Source organism: Dicentrarchus labrax, unplaced genomic scaffold (genome assembly GCF_905237075.1).
Source record: "Dicentrarchus labrax unplaced genomic scaffold, dlabrax2021, whole genome shotgun sequence".
NCBI classification, from domain to species: Eukaryota; Metazoa; Chordata; class Actinopteri; family Moronidae; genus Dicentrarchus; species Dicentrarchus labrax.
Window position 1 is genome coordinate 20,039,457 of NW_026136715.1, and position 19,690 is coordinate 20,059,146.

Genomic DNA, 19,690 nt, shown 5'->3' on the forward strand with positions numbered 1-19,690 from the left:
CTTGCTTGTATTAGTATTTCTGTAATTTCATAATTCCCACACTGCTATATGTTGGTGTTGGTTTTTGAAATCTTGTGTTTTGCAAATATCAAATGAGTGCAGTCAGTGTCTGTCCAGAAGAGTGCAGCAGTGCAGTACACATAATGGAGGAGTAAGACTAACGTTTCCTGTCACCTCTCTCTTACATTATTGTCAAAACATGAAAGATAGACAAAATGATGGAGAAAAGTAGAATTTACATAGCTGTTTTCTGAGTGGACTCTAATACAATATTGCTTAAATTTGCCATGTTGTTCACGATCTTCCAGGTCTGTGTATTTTTCTCTGCAGTATTTCTATGCTTAAGTCACGTTCTTTGGATCATAAACAAAATGGTACTTACGTTCCACATGAGTGGAAGTGTAGTGACAGACATACATACTGATTAGATTCTGGTTAAAAATACTCACTTCACAAAAATCACTTCACATGTATTTCATGAGATTACACGATTCATAAACATAAAATAACTAAAATGTCATCATTGTGTATAGAGATTCTCTGAACAACAATTGATAGAAAAGTACAGTAAAGTAGGCTAGTTTGTAACTGAAGTTCTCATAATGCTTAATGTACTTGAATTACAAGGAAATCACTTAATGATAATATAATAAATTAATAACTTATAAAGCACTTTCCTGATGCATCCGTGATGCTCAGAAGAACATTTTCTAACACTTTATACTCTCTGTTTCTCTCTTTTAATCTGTGATTAAATTTGCAGCTGTTGAAATCTTACTTTCACAATAATCTCTTACCTCACCCACACTGACTTCATGCAAAGTGGTGATGGGAATAATTATTTGCATATCAAGATTTTCAGTTTGCATACCCCAGGTTAAGAATTCCCTTTCTCTCACAGATATATTTGATTCTGGTTTGTTAGTTCAGTGTGAACTAACTTATTGTTATATAGTAACTATATAACAATGCCTGCCACCAGGTCAGATTTGGTCAGATTCTCCTTGTAATTAGAGCTTTAGTCCACAGGGGCTGCCTGAATAAAAAAAAAAAGAAAGTAACTTAGAGAAAATAAACCAATGAACCAAAGGTGTGAAAGAGAGACTGACTGACTGCACAGTCATTTCCCATGCTATTTATAAATAGAGTTCCCTGACTTAACATATATATTGGATAAGATCTGTCACTCTAGCTGACTGAGCTACTAAAGAAACTGATTCAACAGTCTGGGTTTCATCTGAGAGCTTGTGTAATTAACATTTACTCACAGGCAGACAGCATGGATTTATCTGGCTTTATCTTTTTATGTGTCATAAGCTTTTATTTGCTTTGGTCTCATTCATATCATGGCCATACTGGGCTATATACCGCTGAAAGACTCTCCTCCTGTGGCTCTACTTCTGAATACTTGACTTGGCACATTTTAAATGTAAATCCTTACATTTAATGTAATCATACATACATACATACATGCTAGCTTAAAACAATAAGGGAATTGTGGGTCAGTAGCTTCGGTATGGACCACATCACATCACATACAATCTGAATTTATGTGCCATACTTTAGATTTCCCACTTGATATGATACAGGATATATGATGATATGATTTGTTTACATTGACAGAGATTTGTATTGTATCAGAGCAGAGCAAACCAATGCCAAATGTTAAACAGGGAAGAGGGTCCTGTGGTTGTTGTTGTTGCTATTTTCTTTAAGTTCTCTTTACCCTCTTTAGTTTCTTTCTTCCATTTGGTTTGAAAATAGGATGGCGCTGGAGCGTCCTGATAGCTCACCTAGAGCTGACACCCAATGTACCAAGGCCAATGGGCTCGACTCTGACCTATGACCCTTTGCTGCGTGTCATCCCCCCTCTCGCTCCTCCCATGTTCCTGTCATTCTTCAGCAGTCGTTATCAAAGATGAAAATAGGGTGGTGCTGTGTGGCTGTGTGGTGATAAGCACTGTCACCTCCCAATGAGGTCTGCATGTGTCAGATCAGGGTGCATGAGGTATGCACGTACCCCCAGACCCATGTCTGCTTGGGTTTCTATCCTCTTGCAGTCCAAAGATGAGGTGAAGCCAGGTGAATTTCCTGTGAATGTGAATGTGAGGGTGAATGCGTTTGTCTATCTGGTAGCCCTGTGACTGAATGCCTAGCAGTCCAAAAGATAAGCAGATATAGATTTATAGACGAATGGTTTGAAACATTGCATTGAATTTGTGGTTGCATCATATAAAAATGCTTGACTGTAAATGCAATTGTGAACAGTTACTTTTCATATCTAAGATTGCTCTCATAAGCAATACCATCAGTTCACAGGTCTTTGGGAGTTCTACTACGAATGTGAAAAAAGCTGTATAAAGCTGTTTGTGGGAGCTGTGTTAAGTCTGATAAATGTCCCTTAAATTATGTCACTTGAGGCAACGTCAGTTTAGCGTTACAACGCTGAAAACAAAAACATCTGTGTGGGTTTGGAGTTGGACAAAAGAGAGCTTATCAGACGTCTGTGGCCCGCTTCTCATCTCTGCTTGAGGCTCTAGGCTGTATTAGCCACTACTAGCATAACACCCCTGACTCTCTGACCCAATTGTGGGCAGTCAAGTTGCATTATGGATAATGGAGGTAGAAGAATGCAAGACATAAAAACAGCAGAATCTCTGGTTCTCCTGCATCGAAGTCCATAGCAGCAAAAACAAACACAATTTTAATAATTAATTTCAAATGATGAAATAGATTTTGCAGGATATATATGATGATTGTTTCCCCCTATAACTGAATACCTGGACTGGAGCCTGGTTGTGTAATTAATGACAGTGCCCTCCTGACCATAATCAATCTGAATGTGTGGGGACATGAAATATGGGTGTAAATCATTTGAAATCCATCCGCTCCTTTGGAAGAATGTGTGTGTCGTGAGCCTTACTTATGGTAAAAGTCGTGTGAATAAGTCTGTTTTGGCCTGTGGTGCTGTTGCTTGCAGCCTCGCCTCTCTTCCTAATACTGCTGCAGTGCCTTAAAACCATTCACAGTGCAGTCGGTCTTTGTACCTGTCAGTTTTTTATCCTCTAGTAACTGCCCTGCTTTTACCTCTGCTGTTGTTGTTGTAGACAACACACTAACTTTCTCTCCTTGATTCCCGCAGTGTCTGTGTGCCTTGTAAAAAACTGTCTATAGACTGCCGCTAACATTAGTTTTTTCCCTCTGTCTCTTTTTTCTTCCTTTTGTTTCTTCACATCTTCCTCTCTTGTCACCAACAGCTGTTCTCTTCTCTGCCTTTTATCTTGTGTTCTCTTACTGAAGTCTTGTTTAGTGCTAATCCTTCCCAGTCTAATGTGGTACTAATAGTTACTCTGTCCAGAAATCATAGATCTAAAATGAAGCCCAAACCAATATTGCATTTTGGATAGAGAGTATAGTCACTTTGCTGGAATTGAGACCAAGATATACACATACAGCAAGACATTTTATAGTCAGTGATCTCCGGTAGACAACCAAAGACGACGCTGTTTCAAAACTACCTCAAACATATCATTGGCATGTCTGTACTGCAATTTCTTCTTATTTATCAGCTGACATTAATACCAATAGCAGCATATTTGTGATAAGCTAATACACATATATCTGCTAATATATATATTATCTATGACTATTGCCTACTACTGCTATTATGCTTCATTTAGCAAATATCTTTTTAAAACATCTTTTATTCAGCATTTATTGTCAGCACAAAGCGAGCTTCTTTACTGTGTCGTCATATGGCATATTTTACCTTTCTCTCTCCTGTTACGTGCCAATCCCATTTATGCTAGAAAATTTTACTGTAGCAAGACAACATAGTCCAGGCTCGGATCCATGCAGTCAGTCTGTTATACCAAGATGATATTGATGTATGTCCTGTACAAATGTTTTGTAGCTTTTCTGGACATGGTAGCTGTGCCTGTACTGTAGTTTGTATTGCAGCTGTCTCTTGCCCTACGTTCCTCTCTCTCTCTCTCTCTCTCTCTCTCTCTCTCTCTCTCTTTCTCTCTCTTTCTCTCTCTCTCTCGTTCTGCTGTGTACTGACTCACTGCTTCCTCTGCTGTCTGGCTGTGTGAACTGCATGTTGGTAACACCAAGGGGTCACGCTGGCTGACCTCACTGAGAAGAAGAAAGGAAAGTTTGGCTGGTTCACTCAGTCCACAGAGACACAGGGTAAATGTATGTGTGTGCGTGAGTGTCTGGGAGTGTGTGTTTTTTTGCCCAGTTCACCTTTGTCGTGGAGGTTGCCTCCGCCTGCATGTGCTTTGCTTACGCTTTTGTTTTTGCTTTTGTGTTTGCATGCCCTCTGTTGTTTGTTTCCGTATCATAAGCAAATTAATTTTATGAAACATAAAACACGTTATCATCCATTATCTCTGAAATCCTTTGCATCACACTGTTCCCTACCAGAATATCCTAATTGCCAGTGAAACGAATCATCACTTTGTACTGTAGAACAGATGAAAGGCTGATGGGGGGACGTGTAGCGAGCAGCAACATCTTTTCAGGAAGCAACTAAATTTATGGGAAATGTGGCTTTCAATTTAAGGAACAGTAGCACTATTGTTACGAATAAAACACGCATACACCAAAGATTGCCATTCACCTCGAAAATGATTTCATCTTAAGCGGATGACACAGAAGCATATGTACACAAACACCTTTAAAGTGTTTACAGACACAGTATTAATATGTTTTTGTCACTAAATTGCTATTCATAAATGGTAGGCCTAGTCTCAAACTTTAAATGAGTAATACATTTCAATGTGAAAAATCTGTGTGAATTTAGATGTTTCCAGCCAATTATTTGCCACAAGACATGCTTGAAATCCTTGACTTAAAATTTTGACCAGGAAATGAAACTCTTTAAAATGTATTCAGCTCATGTTCATATTAGTACCAGTTTAAATATTACATTCTGACCATATAATATATAGTAAATGTATGGAAATACATTTATTTTTCTCATGTCTGCAAATGAGAATTTTCACAGTATTTGTGTTCAGATCCCTCATCCAATCACAATCATTTTGAATTCCTTTCATTTGTCACCTATAAAGACAATATTTTATGCATGGACAGTATATATGATTTTCAATATACTGTATGTTGTAATCCTGTGACAATGTAACTAATACTTGTTGCAGCATGTAGACCTGGACCAAATAGTTAATTGTAGGACCAATCAGTACTGAAAAGATTCAGCATTCAACACAAGTAAACCCTTTCATCTGAGTAACAATATTTATATTCTGATGGTGTTTCCAATTGACAAATGGTTTGAAAAAATGAAGAAAGAATTATTTACAAGGTCCAGTTTGACTCAGGTCTGGGAGCATGTACTCACTGTGACTTGATCTATGCAGAGACCTTCAAATTCATCATTTTGCAGTGTTCACAAAACAGGACAGTTGGTTTTCACACAGTGCAACTCCAAAGTTGATACCGTCAGTCTCAAAAATATTCAAAAATTTAAAGACAAACCTGGCAGAATTTCCTTTTCATTAATGTCAAGTCACCCCAGCATTTTCTATTTACACCTACATTTTTTTGTGTTTGTTTTCCAGTGGTTTGGCTTGGCCTATAAGCTATATGACACAAGAAAGTTGAGTTTTTTTGTATAGTGATGGCTTACATTACACATCCTTTAATAGTCTAATGTGTGATCCTCTGTGCAGCAGATTAGAAAATAGTTTCTGACGTTCTATTCAATATGTTTTTCTTTCTGTATTTAAAAGCGTTCAACTTAAAACGCATTTCGTCAGGCTGGAACCAAGCCAAACCAAAAATGCATGGGTGTCAAAAGGAAAATCTATTATAATCTATTTCCATCAGGACACAATTTTTTTGTCCTAAACCTCTTTGTTAACTTGGCACCTTATAATCTCATGTTACTTTTTCTGTGTGTGTATGTGTGTGTGTGACACCACAGCGAGCATGCCCACTAGTGAGACAGAGTCGGTGAACACAGAGAATCACACTGGAGTGGAGGACAAATCACCCTGCTGTGGACCGCTGTGGTGAGTGTGACATATTATTATTATGATAAGCTAATGAACAGAGGTTGATCTGTTATTATTGACCCCATCAAGGACACAATGGCTGTTTTACACATTAAAAATGTGACTCAAACGTTGTTGCCCTTTATTTAAAATTGCTTCGTCTTTTGTTCTCCCCAGTCAAAAAATTACTAAGTCAAAGTGCAGGTTAGTACCTTGGTACTGTATGACACTGCATGGCAAATGCCTTCTGCATTCATTTATTTGATTCAACTCATCTTGCATGACTCATTCTTACCTAATTTTTTGCGGTTGATCCAATGTCTGTCTTGTTTTATTCTTTATCCTGATCTCACTCCAGTTTCATCATTGTGTTTTTTCCCTGTTTACTTACCTAAATTTCCCCCCAATCCTTTACATTTTTGTCCAGTTTACTTATATTGATATTGTGTGTTCATCTTGTGTCACCACATGTGTAAATGTATATGTGAGAAATAAAATGTTATAACAAATCCATATACATTAAGTACAAAGTCGGAAGAGTTTGAAATGTGTTAAACTCAATAAAAAATGTTACTATCTGAAATAAAATCATGGTTTATTAAGTCTAATGAACTAAATTCTTCTGAATATGGCGTACATATTCTGCGCATTGATCTCAAAGTGGATTTTTCTGTCAGTCGACAGTGGAGACGGTGGAACCGTTTCTGTCGCAGGAAGTGTCGTGCAGCCGTGAAATCGGTGACATTTTATTGGCTGGTCATCATCTTGGTGTTCCTCAACACTCTCACCATCGCCTCTGAGCACTACAACCAGCCAGACTGGCTGACTGAAGTACAGGGTATGTATTATGCTCTATTCTGTTCTGTTTGGTTGTAAAACATGTATTCAGGTCAGTTTTTTGACTTTGTTCAGCTGAAGTTAATACCTCTCCTCTTCTCTCTTCTCCAGATGTAGCCAACAAAGTTCTCCTGGCGATGTTCACCTTGGAGATGCTGGTGAAGATGTACAGTTTGGGGCTGCAGGCCTACTTTGTGTCCCTGTTTAACCGCTTTGACTGTTTTGTGGTGTGTGGAGGCATCGTAGAGACCATCCTGGTGGAGCTGGCCATCATGTCTCCCCTGGGCATCTCTGTTTTCCGTTGCGTACGACTCCTTAGGATCTTCAAGGTCACACGGTGAGCAACAGAGAGGCTGTTTGTTTTCTGGATGCGATAGAGATGACTTAAATGTTTCGAACAAAAATAATGGCTGATGCAGAAGATAGTGGTCCTACCTTGTCTAACAAATATTAGAATTTCCGTATTTGCCTCTAATTACCTTCACGAACGTGTGTAAGTGTGTGTGTCTGTCCTTCTGGTAATTTGATGTATATATTTTTTCCTCTGCAGTCATTGGGCATCTCTTAGTAACCTGGTGGCCTCTCTGCTCAACTCCATGAAGTCCATCGCCTCCCTGTTGCTGCTGCTCTTTCTCTTCATTATTATTTTCTCCCTGCTTGGCATGCAGCTTTTTGGGGGCAAGTTCAACTTTGACGAGACTGTGACTAAAAGGAGCACGTTCGATAACTTCCCCCAGGCCCTGCTCACTGTGTTCCAGGTAAGTGTTTGGTTTTATTAACTTTGTTCAGATACGATTTGCAATTATAACATCACAGCGTGTGCAATAACAAGGAGGCTTAAAAGTGCATAAGGGCTGAGTGGAGTGGAATATAAATCGGAGGGGGTGGTGATTAATAAATACACTTTTGTCACATCACTGGTCTCAACAATTCGCTTCTTCAGGAATTCATATTACTGTTGGTGTAGAGCGGCACAATGTGAACACACAGCGCCATACGTGTTTTTAACCACTAATTAGTACAATGTTGATACGTATAATTAGTCACAGAATAAATGATTGACACGGCTTCCATGCTATATTGTGTTTGCTAGATCTTGACAGGAGAAGACTGGAATACGGTGATGTATGATGGCATCATGGCGTATGGCGGTCCATCCTCCTCTGGAATGGTGGTCTGCATTTACTTCATCATCCTCTTCATCTGTGGAAACTGTATCCTACTGACCACAAACACACACACACACACACACACACACACACACACACACACACACACACACACACACACACACACACACACATGCTCACACACATGCTCACACACATACATACAACAAAGAAACATCCACATTTACACATTTCTTGCATGTGTGAAAACGTTGTGTTCTAATATTGAGCAGCCCGGGTGGGTTTTACTTGTTGGCAAGGGTTTTTTCCTTAAGTCACATGACCAGACATCCTACTAAACGTCTTCTTGGCCATTGCTGTTGACAACCTCGCAGACGCTGAGAGCCTCAACACAGCACAGAAAGAGGAGGAAGAGGCCAAGAAGAGGAAGAATAGTGCCAAGTACGGCTTAGAACCCCTCCATTATTACACATTTTAATTGTTTAATAGTTTTTGTAGACATTTGTCACAAGCACTTTCTGTTGGCAGAAAGAAATAGCCTTCTGCCTTATTAGTTACTCCCTGTTGGTTTCTCACCTCCCTAACAGGGATGCAAGCACAGATAAGAAGAAAGTTGAAATAATGGAAAACAAGGATGGAGAAACCAAGGTAAAAGATAGAGAATAGCTCTCTTCATAAATCATGCAATTTGTATTATTAACAGAATATAATTCATTGCAACCACCTGCCTCAAAGTGCATTATTTAATGTAGTTTTCATCTCAATATTTGCACATTTTTCTAATGCTACACTGTGTGTAGGTGCCAGCAGAGGTCTTGCTGGAGGATGACAAAGACTTGTATCCTGCTATCAACTCTCCAGGTAAAAGTGACTTTGTCTTAAGTGAGGAGGAGATACAGGTCTCTAGTACTATTTTCTTGTGGCATCTGTTCTACTGAGAACAACTTTATTGAACAATAAATCAACAGAAATCACCTAACCTGTGTTGAAATGTGGATCCAAACAAGAAAGACAAAACACAACTTATATTAACACATTACATTTGTGAAGATGTTAAGTATTAAAAAAAGATTAAAATAACTCGGTTGTGTTTCCTAGTGTGTGATAATGATGATGACAATAATGATGACCTCCCAGAAGTCCCGTCAGGACCCCGTCCTCAGAGGCTGTCTGAACTGAGCATCAAAGAGAAGATCCCACCCATCCCGACGGGCAGCGCCTTCTTTATCTTCAGCAGCACTAACCCGTGAGTCAGAATAAGAAATCACAAAAACAGGTCTAAAATCAGTAATAGTAGAAAATCTGACTTGCTGTTACACTCACTGTACATTCTCTGCCTCTTTCTCTCTCCATTCCCCCTTTTTTGTTTTATTGTTGTAGGTTTCGTGTATTCTGCCATAAGCTCATCAACCATCAGATCTTCACAAACCTCATCCTGGTCTTCATCATGCTCAGCTCTGTCTCTCTGGCTGCTGAGGATCCAATACGCAACTTCTCTGCTCGCAATATCGTACGTAAACCACCACCGGGACTGTAGTCTTGAACTGCCCTACAACACTACCCCACGTTCTTAACTGATCCTGTTTGGGGGGTTTATTTGTCACGCTGTTTCTGACAATCCACCTTTATCACAGAATAGATTTTATCCAATAGCACAGCTGTAAATAATCAATATTAAATAATACATTCCTGTCATGACTTACGGTACACTGGAATAGAACCGAACCATCATTGATATAATTAATTACACCCAAATGTCTGCTGTGAAAAAGGCCCATGGAGAGCATGATTTGGCAAATGACAATCAGATAACACAGTTTTACCACCTCGTCAGCCACATAAAAACACAAAGTACATGTGCAGAATTTTGATGCTAGGTTAAGAAGTCAGGTATATTTATTAAAATGCAGAACCAACAGTAATTGTTTTGGTTAAATGTTTTTCTGTAAAGCCACAAAACATTGTTTGCCACACAGCAGCTATCAAACCCCTTTTTTCCACATTGACATCCATATTATAGGACTTATTATATTGTACTTTATTATGTTTTTTACTTAGGAATGATTTAATATGATATCAAAATACTGACAATACCACTATGGCACTAATTGAAGACTGATGTCACTGATGTTAAGGAGTTTAGAGAAGTTTTATTTCATTTTTCAATTTGAATTAACCACAATGTTTAATCAGAAGACCTGCCGCTGCTATGAACACTGTTGTTACACTGATAACACTATTTTTACATTAAAGATAGCTTTAATTATATTGTATCTATATACTGTATCTTACTGTGCTGTTATCCTGGAATGACTTGAACTTGTGCATTGCCTCTTGCAGATACTTGGTTATTTTGACTATGCTTTCACCGCAATCTTTACTGTTGAGATCCTGTTGAAGGTAAATGACCTTTGTGCTGTGTTGTGCTGTGCTGGGTAGAGCTTCAGTAACCCTGCGTGCTTATGTCACTCTGATTGCCTCCTCAGATCCTAGGCTATGCAGACTATGTCTTCACTAGTATGTTTACATTTGAGATCCTTATTAAGGTAAACAATAAAAACTGTTGCGCTGCCTCTGCAACAACCCACCACCTCCAAGCTTGCTGCACACGTCCTCCTTCCCCTCATTTTTTGTCTCTATATTTTTTGGTCAAAATGGCCGCCTGCTTGTCTTGTTGTCATGGCGCCAACCCGTCAACGTGGAGATCATGCGTTTTCATCAGATACTTTTTTGTCTGTCCGTCACTTTTCCATCCTGGCCCACCTCCCCTCTTCATCCTCGACCAGTTTATGGACCAGTGGCTCCAGAGTACAAATACTTGTTGGGCTGTTCCCAAATCTTAAATTCTTTTTATTTTTAACTTTACTAAGATTAAACAATATACTTGATTGGCACTATGACTCTGGTGGCATTTTTAAACCTTTCACCAACTATTATCATTTTTTTAAACTTTGAATCTTTGTCAACACCACTGACTAACAGATTCCCACATTTTGAACAACAAAACATTTTTTGATTTTTAATTAGAAGGATATTTGTCAAATTTGAAATGTTCTGGACTGTGGAGAGATGAACTTGAACTTGAACTCACATCAAGCTTTATATCCCACTGCCTGATTGCATACTGAACACACAGATGTGCCCCCTTCCTTAATTTTGTTGATTATGTCTATTTTAGCAAATGCACGCCCAAAGAATGTGCTCCACAAAAATCAGGAACAGTTGTATTATTTTTTCCGTAAAAACAAAATCCTCTACCTTACCCCTTTGCTCGCTGCATGCCTGCACCAGGTAAATCTCATGTATTAAGGCTTAGCCTAAAATTCGATCATGAGAAAATTAAAGGCTCTGTTTTGGAAAGTGTTTATAGTACATTCCCCGGCCTAATCTACACTGGAAATTAGTGTAGTGGCTTTTGGATAATGTGCCCTATGTCTTGTCTGAACATTTTGCATTGTTTATTTCTATCTTTCTATTTGTGTGTGTGTGTGTGTGCGTGCGTGTGTGTGACACAATTTCTTTAGTCCTTGTAAGTTGCTTTTGAGTGTGAATCCAGGCTTACCTTCTCAATATTACCTAGAATATTGAAACCAACATATTAGAAAGTATGTTTACAAGCTTGCTCTAAGTGATATTATTACACAACATAATTAACAATACAATGCAGAACCATCAGCTGGGAAACTGCAAATCAAATTATTTTGTGCATTGCTGTCATGAACGCATTTGTTTGTCAGGTTTGAAATACAATATCAATGTCAATGTAAGGCAATATACAAAAAGAAAATGGAAAATTCAGCAAAAGTTTTTTGGTACAAACAAAATGTTATTTTAGTAATTCATTCATTAATAAAGTCATTTAAATCCCATTTCAACCTGACATGAAGCTGTCTCCCTGGATATGTTATGTGTAGATTTGTCTTTAATCCTTTTGTGTTTCCTCTGTCCAGATGACAGCGTTTGGAGCGTTCCTTCATAAAGGGGCGTTCTGTAGAAACTACTTCAACCTTTTAGACCTGCTGGTCGTTGGTGTGTCTCTGGTCTCCTTCGGCATTCAGTATGTATTGTTCATTCATGCTTTTATGTCTTAGTTTAAATTCATCATTGAGCAACTGTGTTGTATTTTTGCCATAATGTAAAAACATTTCTCTTGGCTCTGCTTGTGGCAGGGCTTAAAGGACTGCATCTATGACAACATTTACTTGAAAGTGCACAGCTGAATCCACCAGCGTGTTTGTCTGTCTTCTGTAGGTCCTCTGCTATCTCAGTGGTGAAAATTCTTCGTGTTTTGAGAGTCCTCCGTCCACTCAGGGCCATCAACAGAGCCAAGGGACTCAAGGTCAGAATATTAATAACACAGCATGGTGCAGTGTGTATCGTGAGAATGTGTTCCCAAGTATATTTATGCATACCATGCACCTTTGCTTATGATACTGTACTGTGTATTATATATGTACACTAACAGTGTATAACTGTGTGTCCATTGCAGCACGTGGTCCAGTGTGTGTTTGTAGCCATCAGGACCATCGGCAACATTATGATCGTCACCACGCTGCTGCAATTCATGTTTGCTTGTATTGGAGTGCAGCTCTTCAAGGTACAGTGAAAAGATGGAACAAGGGAAAGATAGATAGAGGGTAATGGGGTCACAACCAAATCAATAGACTCTTCTAGTTTAAAACAATACATTAATTACATGAATACATAAATGAAGAGCACCTCCCACTTTCTCCGTTGTTTTTTTCTTTACAAAGGGGAAATTTTATCGCTGCACCGATGACGCAAAGTCCAGCCCAGAGGACTGCAAGTAAGTTTTTTGATGCTTTTTGTTAGTTTCCAGCTTTGGATATTTGCCTGCATCAGTATCTCTTTGTATGTCCTTGCGCGTATATGAGGTTAATAGTTTTTCTTTAAATAACAGAGGTACCTACATTCTCTACAACAACGGGGACGCAGCGCTGCCAATGGTAAAGGAGAGGATCTGGTACAACAGTGACTTCAACTTTGACAATGTCCTCATGGCCATGATGGCTCTTTTTACCGTCTCTACCTTCGAAGGATGGCCCACGTAAGTACTGCTTTACCTCTGAGGCAGAACTCATATTTGACCATCTATGGAGAGTAATAGCAAGAAACAGCCAGCCCTCTCTGAGTCTATTATGTCTATAATTGGACTATTTTGTGTGTATAAATGTGCACTTGAGCATTGTTTTTTTGAGACTTAAAGTATACTATGCATTTTTAAACAAACAAAACTTACAGAGAATTACTGTTCAAATAAAAATTTAATTATCTTGACTTTCTCTGTGTCCCTGCAGTCTACTGTACAAGGCAATCGACTCTAACAAAGAGAACATGGGTCCGATCTACAACTACCGCATCGAGATCTCCATCTTCTTCATCATCTACATCATCATCATCGCTTTCTTCATGATGAACATCTTTGTCGGTTTTGTTATCGTCACCTTTCAGGAACAGGGGGAGAAGGAGTACAAGAACTGCGAGCTGGACAAGAACCAGGTAGGTTAGGTAGTGTTTGTATATGATGTTACAGTGTATTGGTGCTTTTATTGAACATTTTAAGTTTAGTAGGAAAAACAGTTCATATTGAATTATTAAACAAGTGTTCCACAGAAGAATATTTGTGCTGAAAAAGGATTCCATCCAAATGGATCTGGCTAAATAATGCATGCATCTTTCCATCGTTTTAACTTTTGTGCTGATGAAACATCTACTGTATCTTATTACTTTTTGGTGCAGAGTTCCTGCGTCTTTACACTTTTATGTTACACTTGTTCATGAGTCTGTTTGTCTGTCTGTTTCTTGATTTTCTCCCACCTATAACCTCACCACTACTGCAGCGTCAGTGTGTGGAATATGCTCTTAAAGCTCGCCCTCTGCGGCGCTACATCCCCAAAAACCCATACCAGTACAAGTTCTGGTATGTGGTCAACTCCACTGGCTTTGAGTACATCATGTTTGTCCTAATCATCCTCAACACCCTGTGTCTGGCCATTCAGGTAAGTACTCTTCATTTAGTTCTCAGGCAAAATTGATATACACTGGCAAGTGACTAGCATCCTCACATTGACAATAATAATGTATATGTCTGGAAATGTAAAAGATAATTATCTAACTTAAACTATTTCTTTCATGTTTTCCTCAACAACCATAAAAATATAACCAATAATTTTGTGTTTTTCACTTAAAAGATCTAATCTTCATAGTAGTAGTAGACATAATTTAATGTGTAATATTTTATTGCAGCCTAAAGAGTGGGTTTATTGCCTTTATATGCTCCAAAAAGCAAAATGGGTAAAACCTTGAGTTTGAGAGGACAGTGTACTGTATGGCAACTACTAATACAGATACACTTAAAATAGAGTACATGTATTATTAATAAATGTTTGTCTCCTATTTCTAATAAGTCTGTCTGCCTTTCTTTTTCCAGCACCATGGTCAGTCTCATCTGTTTAACTATGCCATGGACATCCTCAACATGGTCTTCACTGGGGTTTTCACTGTGGAGATGATCCTTAAGCTCATCGCCTTCAAACCCAGAGTAAGTCTCCTTCCTCTCCTCTCCTCTCCTCTCCTCTCTTTTCCTCTCCTCTCCTCTCTTCTCCTTTGCAATATTTAAGCAAATATATGCAAAATTACCATTAGTTCCTTAAATCATCTTGTTTCTCTCGTTAGAGAATATCCCTTTATATTTTATCCCAAGGGTTCATGTTTTTGAGCTTTTACTGTATCTGAGAGCACTCCCCTTTTCCTTTTAACCCAGCCCTCAAACACTCTTCTTGTCCCTCTTACTTCCCCTCATGGACTCTTTGCCCACTGGCTGTGACTCCTTTTCCATTTTTTCCTTATCATCACCCTCCGTTATTCCTCATCATAACCTCTCTACCTTTTATACTTCCCTACATCCCCCTCCTCTCCTGCCTTCCCCTCTCCTCCTGCTGGCTGTGCATGCTGCCACATTCAGGGCTATGTCGGGGACGCCTGGAACGTCTTCGATGCTCTGGTGGTGATTGGCAGTGTAGTCGACATCATACTCAGCCAGGTAGAAAGATTGTCAGTATGTAAAACTCTGTCCTCACCTCTTCCTGCTCTCCCACAGCCTCTCTCCTTTTTTTTCCTTCCTTCACATCTTTCCTCCTTCCCCTCCTTCCTGTCTTAATTTTGTGATATATTTTTAGGTTGGCTTGAGCTAAAGTCTGTTGAATCTGTTGTGAACCTAATGGTTGATGAGCACCATAGACCAAATACATGCTGATGGGCTCGAAACATTTCAATCAACTACCTGTGTCTACAACTAAACAAATACAAACATTTCTATTACATCAAGCCACTGCTCCATACCGATTAGATCTTGTGAAATTGTTTAATTTTAAGTCTATGGTGGCCATTTCTTTTAGCCCGCCACTGCACCAGTGAGAGTAAAAAATAACTTCAGAAATTAAAAACAAACCGATTTCTATAAATTAAAGAAGTTGGTACTCTCACAGACTCAGTGGCAGGAAGGATTTGACTTTCAACCTCACTCTCTTATATCAAATCACAACTTTTTGATGTTCTCCTCTTTCTATCTTTCATAATTCTCTTCTTTTTTTTTACCTCTTCCTTTTCTTTTATGTTCTGCTGTCTCTCTCTTTCTTCTTTTCTGTATGTCTTTGTTGCTTATGCTTGCAGAACTATTTTGCTGATGCATGGAACACATTTGATGCCTTAATTGTTGTGGGTAGCGTGGTTGACATTGCCATCACTGAGATCAATGTAAGTAGTCATTTATCATACATACCCTGTCTTACTGTGACGCTCCCAGCAAGAGGGCCTTGCTTTAGCATCAGAGTTGCATTCAAGATCCCAACTTTCTTTTTCATACATAAATTAATGGACTTCACAACCCCAGCAACTAAAACAACCCGGCTAACTAAAACCACAGCTTTGTGATACAGTAAAAAAAAAATGGAGTTGCTTAACTATTACTGTTTATTGCTTTTAAATGTATGTTTGAGTTTGATGTTGAGTACCATGACGCTCCACTCTGCATTAAAGGCATACTATGCAGTTTTCCAGTTTTGTCAAACAGCTACCCCTAGAGTTGCTGCAGAGTACTTGTATTCAACGTTAACTGACGTAAATACCACTCGCCAGAGCCGTCTCTATATACGGCTCTGCGTCGCTGCACTCACGGCCTGATCCCCTCCCCCCTGTATACCGGTACATTTCAGTAGGATGGAAGCGTCGGACATCGAACAGGCAAAGATAGACTCTGAAGATGTCTACTGACCAGGAAACGTCTGAGTGAATGCCTGCTAGTGTCTTCCATTGAGGCTGCTTCTTATATCGCTGATGTATGTGACGTTGCGCCGTAAAGCAATTTGTGATTCTCGCGAGATTTGGCGGGACGCCACCTTTCAGACTTGCATTGCGGGTTCTGCCAGCGGCGTCCCTCTCCAGATTTGCTATCGGGATGATTCGCTATACTAAGAGTTCGTTTACCATCGAAATGACTTTGAAGCTGTTATATTAAGGTAAAGATCTTCCATCGTGTGCCTTTAAATAATAATTTAACTGAACAGAAATAAAGAGAGAAAAGGTGAAGGTAGACTTTCATGTGTTATTGTGCTGTAATTTGTCACTCACCTCTGGTGCAAACAAAAACTACAGGTTGTGAACACATTAAATACAAATTAAAAAAATTAACATCAGCATGTATCACAAATAATGTCCCTAAAATCCCTTTTTTATTTATTTATTTTTTTAATTTTTACAATTAATTTATGAAACAGTTTTAAAAAGCTTCTAAATTGTTATTGGGAACTGTTGTTATTGAATGCAGCTCGGGTATCATTTAAAAATCTTCGATGTGATCATTTTGGGCCAAATTGTTTTGTAACTTCTTTGAATCTGCTGTGCTGCTACTTCAAGGCCATTCTTTGTCCTGCTTTGCCGCTGTTAACACTGATTACATGCTTGCTACAGGCTTGTCTATATGGATATGTTTGTTTGTCCTGTTTTGAGTGAATGCTTGAAGTAAAGAACACATTGTATCCCATAATTGATAAAACCCTAGCATGTGATGTAATGTACAAAATAAATATTGCATACAGAAAGTCTGAATATTACCTTCTTGAGTTAGAGCAACAGATAAATATACCCTAAGAGCATGTCAGCACTTGCTGAATATGCTCTGTTCGGTTCTGTAACTTAAACAATGCCATTAATATATATATGTTATTTTTTTATGTTAACGGACATCATCTCATTTCTCCTTTTCCTTTAAATATAATGCTTCCTGCACACAGCCACCATATTTGGAGATCTCAGTTAATTGTCTTTCAGGAGAAAACACATACGCATATAGCATACAGTGTATTTCTGGTGTGTATGCTATTTGAAAAGACTTAAAACTTCCTCAAGCTAGAGAAACCATCACAGTAAACTTTAGTTTCAGTCATAAACTCAGTTTAATCCATATTTTATTGTTTTGAGTGTCTTCTTTAGTGTACACCGCTACATACATTACATTAATTCGCCAGACACAAGACAACCTGTAATAACTTAATTCAAACCACATAGGAGCAAGGGCTAGATAAAGGGAAAAGGAGTGTATCACTTATCACTTAAGCAAATTGCCGAAAAAAATGTTTAGTGTTGTAGTGCAAGGGCTTACAGATGAGTTTAGTCTTTTTTTTTTTTTTTTTTTTTTTTAGAAATGAGACATAAGTAAGTCCTTGCAAGGGTTATTGAGATGGAATCTGCAGTGTACGGTGGACAGTGATTCAGCTATCCTGACTTCAGTGGGGAGCTAATTCCACCACTGTGGAGCCCGAGCAGAGAAGAGCTTTGACCGAAATGAGCGACCACAGGTTCCTCTGAGTGATGGGACGGCTAAACGTCCAGAGGCACAGTAGTGCAATGGTCAGGCCGTAGTGTAGGGTTAGACCATGGTTTGAATGGTTGTAAGCAGCCACTTTACCTGCTCTGTAGGTCAGCACCAGAGTTTTGAACTGAATGCAAGCAAACAGAGAGTGGTGTGGGAAAACCTGGGTTGATTGGTTTGATGGCAGACACAGGGGGTCCAGCAAGAAAGGGAGTTGCAGTTGTCGAGGTGGGAAATGACAAGTGCCTGGATGAGCACACAAATCCTCTGCTGCAACAGAAGCCACCATGGTGTCGTCAATGGATAGGTATCAGTGAGGGGACTCACTTGACATTCACTTTGAGATTTCAGCCAGGCAAGGAGCAATGTATGACTCCTCCTCAGTGTCAGCTGGGGGGAACAACAAGAATAGCTGGATGTCATCGGCATAGCAGTGGTAAGAGAAGCCATGCGAGTGTATGGGAGGGCCCAGGACAGGGCCTTGTGGAACTATTGTTGTCAGACATGGATCCTTTCCATATCACCTGGTAGGACCGACCTGTCAGATAGAGTGCAAAGCCCGAGACACCCAATCCTTTAAGGGTGGAAAGGAGGATATGGTGGATCACTTTGTCAAATTAAAGAGACACGTGTAAAAGCGTGAGGACAAAAGACAGGGAGTTCGCTCTAGTAGCATGAAGAAGGACTGTCTTAGTTGAGTGGCCTGCTTTGAAACTAGATTTTTGGGGGTACAGGAGGTTGTTCAGTAAGAGCTAAGTAGACAGTTGTTTACAGCACATCATGGTGTCTTGGAAAGACAGTTAGTCACTGTCAACAGGAAAAGATTTGTGTCTCTGCCAGAAAAAAACAACTTAAAAAAATCCTTATTATATTTATGTAAATATTATTTTCTTTTCTAGGATGTCTGTGTCAGCCAGGACTCCAGTTAATTTAATATTATTAATTATATTCTTAATATTTATAATTTCAAAGCAATGGAAAACAATTAATTATGTTATTACATCCAACATGATTTGCAAAATCATTGGGTGAAATGTAAGATGTATATGGGGAAAATTCTATGTAGACAGTAGTAAGAAACAATATTAATAATATTCAAAGTTTTCTCTGCATTGTTAAACTGTTAAACTATATAGTATTTTGATAAAAAAAAAAATTTCCTTCAACTTTGAATGTCTGTATCTGATGTCTGCTGTTACTGCTGAGAATATGTGGTAAAGCTTTTGCATGACAATCTTAACGCTTTACGATGACGATGTTCTTGTTTGTGGTTTCAATTGTAACGTGTTGTTGTTTTAAGTGAAGGTACTTCTGAGCGTTTTTGTTGTAATTACATGTTGAATAAATCAAAGGTAATGATGATATGTGATGTTTGCGGAAGCACTGACTTGTGAATGGTTTGGTGCTGTACAGTTGGTTTGTGTAACTTGGATTAACCTCAGGCTTTTGGTTTCAAGTCGGCAGCCATTCCTGTCGTCAAGGTGATAGTGGAACCAGGGGTAAGAAGAAGACCCTCCTTTTTTTATTAAAGCCCCTCACCCTTCTGTGATCATCCAAAAGTCAAAGCATCAAGATCTTTTTGTTGTCACTCTGTCGCTCTGATGAAAACATTGAGATGCTTCTGGTCTCACTTATTCACTGAAGTGTGATGGTTTGTGATTGAACTCTCAATGTTTGTCAGAGTCTTGTTAATCCACTTGATTGACCTGTTGCATTTTGGCTCCAGTTCCATGGTCCGGCCGATTTATTTTTGTTGAGGTCTTGTCCTGTCTGGGTGCATGGCATGACACAGAGGAACAGAGAACACTGTATGG

The 19,690-nt window shown here is 39.0% G+C and overlaps 1 protein-coding gene across 18 annotated transcripts in view; it reads left to right on the forward strand.

The window, feature by feature from the left end:
• cacna1db (calcium channel, voltage-dependent, L type, alpha 1D subunit, b) overlaps positions 1–19,690 on the forward strand; it is an 87,860-nt gene that overhangs the window by 49,012 nt on the left and 19,158 nt on the right. For 2 of the 18 annotated variants that reach the window (XM_051426811.1, XM_051426819.1), the window contains exons 10-32: positions 4,117–4,191; positions 5,951–6,038; positions 6,198–6,224; positions 6,698–6,858; positions 6,969–7,194; positions 7,408–7,615; positions 7,951–8,071; positions 8,314–8,428; positions 8,575–8,635; positions 8,788–8,848; positions 9,086–9,233; positions 9,368–9,497; positions 10,328–10,387; positions 11,938–12,044; positions 12,239–12,326; positions 12,477–12,584; positions 12,742–12,794; positions 12,909–13,055; positions 13,306–13,507; positions 13,849–14,007; positions 14,439–14,549; positions 15,680–15,763; positions 19,334–19,375. In XM_051426811.1, coding sequence (XP_051282771.1) covers positions 4,117–4,191; positions 5,951–6,038; positions 6,198–6,224; positions 6,698–6,858; positions 6,969–7,194; positions 7,408–7,615; positions 7,951–8,071; positions 8,314–8,428; positions 8,575–8,635; positions 8,788–8,848; positions 9,086–9,233; positions 9,368–9,497; positions 10,328–10,387; positions 11,938–12,044; positions 12,239–12,326; positions 12,477–12,584; positions 12,742–12,794; positions 12,909–13,055; positions 13,306–13,507; positions 13,849–14,007; positions 14,439–14,549; positions 15,680–15,763; positions 19,334–19,375 — 2,582 coding nt within the window. Of the gene's footprint in view, positions 1–4,116; positions 4,192–5,950; positions 6,039–6,197; positions 6,225–6,697; positions 6,859–6,968; positions 7,195–7,407; positions 7,616–7,950; positions 8,072–8,313; positions 8,429–8,574; positions 8,636–8,787; positions 8,849–9,085; positions 9,234–9,367; positions 9,498–10,327; positions 10,388–10,473; positions 10,534–11,937; positions 12,045–12,238; positions 12,327–12,476; positions 12,585–12,741; positions 12,795–12,908; positions 13,056–13,305; positions 13,508–13,848; positions 14,008–14,438; positions 14,550–14,972; positions 15,051–15,679; positions 15,764–19,333; positions 19,376–19,690 lie in introns of all 18 variants that reach the window. The other 16 variants (XM_051426809.1, XM_051426822.1, XM_051426813.1 and 13 more) reach the window with 15 other exon arrangements.